Genomic DNA, 7390 nt, shown 5'->3' with positions numbered 1-7390 from the left:
AAACGTATCCAGGCTGACGAAGAGAGAGAGAGGAGCGAGTTAGAGAGAGAGTTTAGAAATTTTCAGGTTCAAAGAAAAACGTATCCAATGTGGCGAGAGAGAGAGAGAGAGGAGAGAGAGAGAGAGAAGGAGGGAGATAGGAGAAGAAGGTTTATGGAAATTTTCAGGTCAAAGGACAAACCGTATCCAGGCTGGATGAGAGGAGAGAGAGAGAGAGAGAGAGAGAGAGAGAGAGAGGAGAGAGAGAGAAGCAAAGGTTTACCAAGAGACAAATGCAAGGGCCAAGGCTACAAAGACCTCAAGACAGCAATGGACATTCCTTTCCCACCGACAACGGGAATGGAAAGAAATATCCAGAGCGCCGACCGGAGGGCGGACGGACATTCCGGAACATCCACAGTTAAGTGATCCATCAAGGGAGTGGACTGGGCGTTTTCTCCTATGGGCGTGGGCTTTTTCAACTGCCACAAACCCTGTTCTGCATCGTCAGTTTCAATCTGTGGGGTGTATAGGTAAAGCGGTCGGGCAGGGACTCCTGCATGTGAGAAAAATTCAAACGAAACTTTTGGAAAGACAGGAACAAAGAAAGTATGCCAGGCGCATGTTGCGACTTTAGCATAGCTTTAATAACACCCGGTACTCAATTCGCTGAGGCACTAAAAAATACAATAATAATAATATATATATATATGATATATATATATATATATATGTATATATATATATATATATAGAGAGAGAGAGAGAGAGAGAGAGAGAGAGAGAGAGAGAGAGAGAGAGAGAGAGAGAGAGATTTTATATATATATATATATATATATATATATATATATATATATATATATATATATATATATATATATATATATTACGTATATAACTACGTGTGTGTGTGTGTGTGAATATATCTATATATATATATATATATATATTATATATATATATATATATAATATATTACATTGGTATATTAACTGGAATGGTACCCAAGGGATACTACACCGCATGGTTTAACCGCGATAACCAAATTGATGAAAACAAACAAATACAAAATTAATCCAGTACACATTCCGGAAGACAGCTGAATACAGGAATTAAAACAAAAAATTAATTTAAAAAATATACAGATATAGAAACAAAAAAACGTAAAGATGAAGGCCTACAAGGAGAAGGACAACATATTCATTCTGTAAGAATAAAACTCTATTGTTAGGGCGTTTGCAGTAACTGGGAGGAATAATGTACTGTCAGATGGATAGATATGGGACACACTTTAAAATAACTATTCGTTCCCAAAGGTGGAGTACGAAAACAATCAACTTCTCTTTGCCTCCAGATATATATATATATATATATATATATATATATATATATATATATATATATATATATATATATATAGAGAGAGAGAGAGAGAGAGAGAGAGAGAGAGAGAGAGAGAGCTAAAACCTGCTTTCTCCACATTGCACACGTGCCTTCATGTTGAAAACAATGCAACTACCACTGCCACTTTCATACGTAAGCAAAGGAACGTAGATGAGCCCCCAAAAGAAGAAAACTCCTTCCACAGTATATAGATGCTTCATACATCTACACAATATGCACCATTCTCATGCACACATTCTCGCGATTTCTGTCCAGTTTCTTTTTCAAGCAATCTATTCAGCATTCTTTTTTTCTGTTTTTCTTCTTCTTCTTCTTCTTCTTCTTCTTCTTCTTCTTCTTCTTCTTCTTCACTTCTTTCCATGATTTATTCCGCCTTACACCTCTGAATTATATATATTCTTATCACTTACCTATCGTCTTCCTTTCTACATCTTGACCGTTCTTTAGCTATCAATCCTTCTGCCTTCTTTCTTACTTTCTCACTATACATATATCATATATATATATATATATATATATATATATATATATATATATATATACATATATACATATATATACTATATATATCTATATATATATATATATATAGATATATATACCTATATATCAATATATATAGGATATCATTCGTATATTCACCTTACAACCATGCATCACTACTTCTTTCCATTTATGTAGGAATGTTTCTTATGCGTCTTACCAGTTTTGAAAAATGATACCATAGATTTTGAAACATAAAAAACGAAAAAAAAAAAAAAAAAAAAAAAAAAAAAAACTATGTTATGGTTGATCCTTGCTCAAAGGTCATATATATATATATATATATATATATATATATATATATATATATATATATATATATATATATTATTGTTCATTGATCCGTTCAACTTAAACTGATGAATCGAGAATAATCTAGTTTTGCAGGAAGCTTCTACAGCATAAGTCACTTTATCGCCGCCAGTGTATCATACCTTTACAAACACTCTCCCAATCATATCCCCGATCTCGCAGTCATCATTTTGCACTTCCTGGATAATAAGACAATTCCTTTCCAAAACCTATTTTGCCCCTTTTATCCAACCTTTTTTAGGTTTTCCTCTCATAATAATTATACAGTGTTCGCCAACCTTTCTTTTCTTTCCACATAAATATAGTAATAAAATATTCTGTCATTTTTTCACCTCTACTAACCATTTTACTAACTGCACTGAACAGCCCCCCTAATAATAGAGCGAGAAAACCCTATTAATTCTTACACTGCATGCGCTATGCAAATAGCTCATCCAAAACAGCTTCAATTTTTTTTATCTCTTAATCTCTTTATACAACTCTCCACTTCAATAAATAAGCTAGCTCATTAACTTCCATATACTAACTTCCCTTCCTCGCCTGCTCTATTACTCACCTCTTCTCTAAATCTTCCATTACAAATTATGTTTTCTAACAAACATATTTAAACACAGCAATTGCTTCCATTCTTCACCATAATTCTATTCCAACATTCATCGCTCCATCTTACTGGTTCCCGCTTACTCTCATAACCGTACTCTTACTCAGAATTCCACTGTCGCATTCTTGAACCATTTTCTACAGTTTCTCTTTACATCTACGTCAACTGTCCTTTCTCGGACTCCTCCTCGCATCACTTCTTCCACATACTAAACAGCTATATAGACACATTGCATATCCTTGCCTCAGAGCCAATCTTGCACCAAGCAAGCGTAGGGATAGACGCTGTCAATACGGAAACCGAGGAAACATCCTACTGCCTTAAGAATACGCACACCGTATGTTATGCATATTTGTTTAAATGAAAAAAAAAAAAAATAAACAAATAAATAAAAATAAAATAAAATAAAAAAAAAGTCATGACTGACGAATGGAATGAATGTTTGCATATAAGGCTGTACCGATTAGGAATCGTTAGGAGAGACGGCAGGAATTTGTGAAAAAGTGTGAAGTGTTTGCAAAATGTGAAAGCCGAGAGTAAATGCGAGCACCAGTACGGCAATGAGGGAAATTGGAAACCAGGAAGGTGCACCATTAAGTGCTAATAGAGGTGATGGACACTTTTCACGAACTTTATATGGAACAGCTTCAATCAGTGGACTGTATTTTATCTAAAACACATCGAAACATATCTCTTATTTTGTATAAAGTCCTTGAAAGTCAACATTCTTGAATTTCTTTTCAAGATATTTATAAATAGTGCAAGCTATAAAGGAAAGTCAATTACAAAACGAAGCTGCATAGCATATCAACAAAATGTGGAGCAACACAACAAAAACAAAAAACATGTCGAAATGTACTCTTAACGTAAGTAGTCTTAAAATACGAAGAGGTCAAACTCCTATATTACCATGAACAAAGAGAAAACCGGTTACAGTGCAAAAAAAAAAAAAAAAAAAAAAAAAAAAAAAAAAATGTTACCACTTTTTCTACCTGATCACTTGTAAAAATACTTGGTTTTCACAGCACATATACTCTCCACTCTTCGTCTTCACATATGACTTCACTATGAATAAAAACAAAAATTCTCTCTATGCAAACCAGAAGTCACAGTTCTGGAATGTAGTACAAGACCTTTTTCAAATCTAGTTAAAGACTCAATATAATTCAATGGAACTAACTTACCTTCAACTGCAGCCTCCACAAGCCTGAGTGTGTTGAGGTTGACCTTGAGTGGCTGGGAGGTCACCTCGAGGATAACCCTTGGCCTATCCCGAGTGACCTCAACCGAGCCTCTGGGCTTCAAGAAGAAGACCTGAGTGTCACCGGTTCGCACTCGACCGCCGCAAGTTGCACTCAGCCTGACCCCTTCGACGCCTATCAAGTCCCCTGAAGTGTGGACTTCTGACGATGTGAGGGCGCCGCCCACATCATCGGCGTCTTCGGAGACTTCGTCGGAGAGGTCGAAAGGGTCCTCGAGGAGTGTTGCCTCCTCGTCCGACAACAGATCCTTCAAATGATTGAGATAAATCTCTTCGCCTTTGAGGATGTCCTTGATTTGAACCGTGACCATCTTGTAGGTCCGGTTCCTCCCGTGGCCCCGCGTCGACCCGACCTCGGTGATCTTGGCTGTGAGGACCAGCTGAGCATCCCTCCCCGCTTTCTCGATGTAGTCAGGCCAACAAGCTAAGGTGTGTGTTCCCGATATCAGCAGCAGTCCCAACAGGACTATAAAAAGCAAGTGGCCATCCATGATTGGGAAGGGCGAGGAAGCGACTGGCCGAAGAGCTCTCAGGTTATATACTCCTTCAGTCACATCATTCCTTTTCATCTGATTTCGCACTCTGTTCCAGAACAGCGTTTGGCTCCTTGTTTCCCCTCAGCTGCCTCTACAGAAGGGCGGGTGTGTTAACCCAAGATACTGGTCAAAACAAATGCCTTACTTTTCTACAGGTGTGTCTCGCATGAATTTAAACTGGTGCTTTTATTTCCACCTTTCTTATTTTATTTTTCAACTCTCAGAAGAAAGCGCAATATTGCATTTTAGCTCTTCCAAAGCTGCTAACAACATGTAACCAACAACAAGAAAACGACGTCACTGACAATAAAATACACCGTGTAGGTACTTCTGTTTTGGAGGCCGCCTCGCAATTCAAGAATAACTCTTTCAACGCTGTCACATATTCCAACTTCCTGGAAAAAAAGAGAAAATCACTTCAGGTTATGGACACAATCTCTTATTAAATTTTATCTATTATATGTACAGCTATATATATGTATATATAAGACTATATATATATATATATATATATATATATATATATATATATACATAACTTATATATATTATAATTTGTATATATATATACATATTTCAACGTTAATAGAGCTCACGAACACAAAGATAAAGGAAAAAGAATCCGTTTCTTAACTGACACAAAGCAGAGGTAAACCTGCATCTTATTTGATTCCTTAAAATGAAACCTGTGGGGAAAAAAATCGCTCATATTCAACTAGTAATAAAAATGACGTATGAAACCCAGAATCTAATTTGGAAACAAATTTGTCTCCTAAATTTCATTTGATTTATTTCATATGTAAAGACAAAAAAACGGCCATATACAGTCTTTATTCACCGAGTAATGCCAATTAAAAGTTGATAGACACTAAACCCATCACCGAAATAAATTGCGCGTCATATTTCCCCAACGATGAACAATACAATTAACAAATGTGAGGCAACACTTGAACAATTGCAAAACGTTACTGAAACAATGAAAGCCATCAATTAGACCGGTTCATTAGCAGCAAGAAATGAAGCCCTTAACGAAGCTTAACATTGACAAAGTACATCCATTTGTTAGCGCGGCAGTAGCCTCTCTCCTCTCCAAAGTGTCCCCCTAGATAGCGCCCCGCCCCCTCGCCAAACACCTTATGAGGTTAGGGGCATATTGTCTGAGTGGGAGGTGATGGAAAGATGTAGCGAGAAGTAATGAACAATACACAATGAACTCTCTCTCTCTCTCTCTCTCTCTCCCTTTATGAAACAAAGCGTCTGTATAATTAATATGTCCACCTATCTACATCTCAATCTAAGCGTGTATAATCAATATGCCCACCTATCTATATTTCAATCTATCATCAGAACGTGACAAATAGCTACCAGCGCCATCTGGTGCGTGCAGAATTCAATGACGACGGTGTTAGGGGAGATTTGAAGCGCTTAGCCAGTGATGACGTTCATGCAGAAAATAGCAGATGTCGGCGGCAACAGTGGCTAATCATGGGGTTATGCTGGATTGCGTGAGGGTGGTGAGAGTAATACGTATGGAAAATCCAATTAGAGTAATACTATGTACAAGGCACTGTGGCATTAAATCCTCTTTACAAAGTGAAATGCAAAGTTTCGAGGCCTGAAAAGCTCAGTGATGGCGAAGGAATGAGAAGTCTCTAATCGTCATAGAAAAGAATGGCAAATACCCAAATACTCTTCATCAAAAGGAAAAGATCAAGAACAGTTGTAGAAAACCAAACAGCGATGTCGGAGTCTTTGCTACAGGGTGTACAAACTGCGATAAATGTTATATTGGTGAAAGTGGTCGTCTTCTGGTCCAGAGGAAAAGTTAAGTATATCTTAGTTTTACCAAACCACTGAGCTGATTAACAGCTCTCCTAGGGCTGGCCCGAAGGATTAGATATTTTTACGTGGCTAGGAACCAATCGGTCACCTAGCAACGGGACCTACAGCTTATTGTGGGATCCGAACCACACTATATCAAAAAATTAATTTCTATCACCAGAAATAAATTCCTCTGCTTCCGCGTTGGCAGAGCCGGGAATCGAACTTCCGAACACCGGATTGGCAGCCGCGCGCAAAAACCACTCGTCCAACGAGGAACTTGGTCCAGAGGAAAAAGGAACATATTGACATATTGCAGCCTGCCGTTTGGGTCATGTTTACAGCGTCATTGCTGGGAACACGGGATTCGAATCATGCCACTGATTTAAGAAGAAAAAGAAAGAAAAAAAATTACTTATAAAAGTACAGACAGGACCACTACGAGGACTGTGGAACGAGCTCTCCATCACTTTATGACACCTTTGAGGGGAATACTGGCATTATAAATAATTTACTTTTAAGTGAAGAGGTTTGCAAAAGGGCCATATTAAAGAACTTCTGGAATGTGTATTGTCTTCTTCAAATTGATAATGTGGATAACCAACCTTCGCCTCTTCCAGAGAGCGTGGATCAAGCTGGCATTTTGGATAACGACTTCCGTCTTCTCCTGCCTCGCGGATCACCTGGAATTCTGGGAAGACATACTACTCAATAGCTTATTTTAACCTTGTCTATCACCTTCCGTTTGTTTATATTTATACCTCTTTCTTCACCATTGTCGTATCGTATGTCCCTTTGTGGTTTTGTGATCTAGTCACAGGAGGATGGACGAAAGCTTTGAGCTCTGTAAAAAATTTTGCAAATACATTTCGTCTTGCTAAACAAGAGTATTGCTGTGGATCATTCTATTGATAACCGAGAAGCACGATACA

General features: G+C 37.6%; 1 protein-coding gene across 1 annotated transcript in view; it reads right to left on the bottom strand.

Annotated features, from left to right (window-relative positions):
- Positions 1-3905: 3905 nt before the first annotated feature.
- LOC135205851 (uncharacterized) overlaps positions 3906-7390 on the bottom strand; it is a 52334-nt gene continuing 48849 nt past the window's right edge. The window contains exon 2 of the mRNA XM_064237103.1: positions 3906-5032. Within this exon, the coding sequence (XP_064093173.1) occupies positions 3906-4670 (765 nt within the window). The 5' untranslated portion in view covers positions 4671-5032. The remainder of the gene's footprint in view (positions 5033-7390) is intronic.

The sequence above is a fragment of the Macrobrachium nipponense genome, chromosome 24, assembly GCF_015104395.2.
Source record: "Macrobrachium nipponense isolate FS-2020 chromosome 24, ASM1510439v2, whole genome shotgun sequence".
In the NCBI taxonomy this organism is placed as follows: domain Eukaryota; kingdom Metazoa; phylum Arthropoda; class Malacostraca; order Decapoda; family Palaemonidae; genus Macrobrachium; species Macrobrachium nipponense.
The sequence above is the reverse complement of the archived record's forward strand: the minus strand, read 5'-3'. Positions and strand labels throughout refer to the sequence as shown.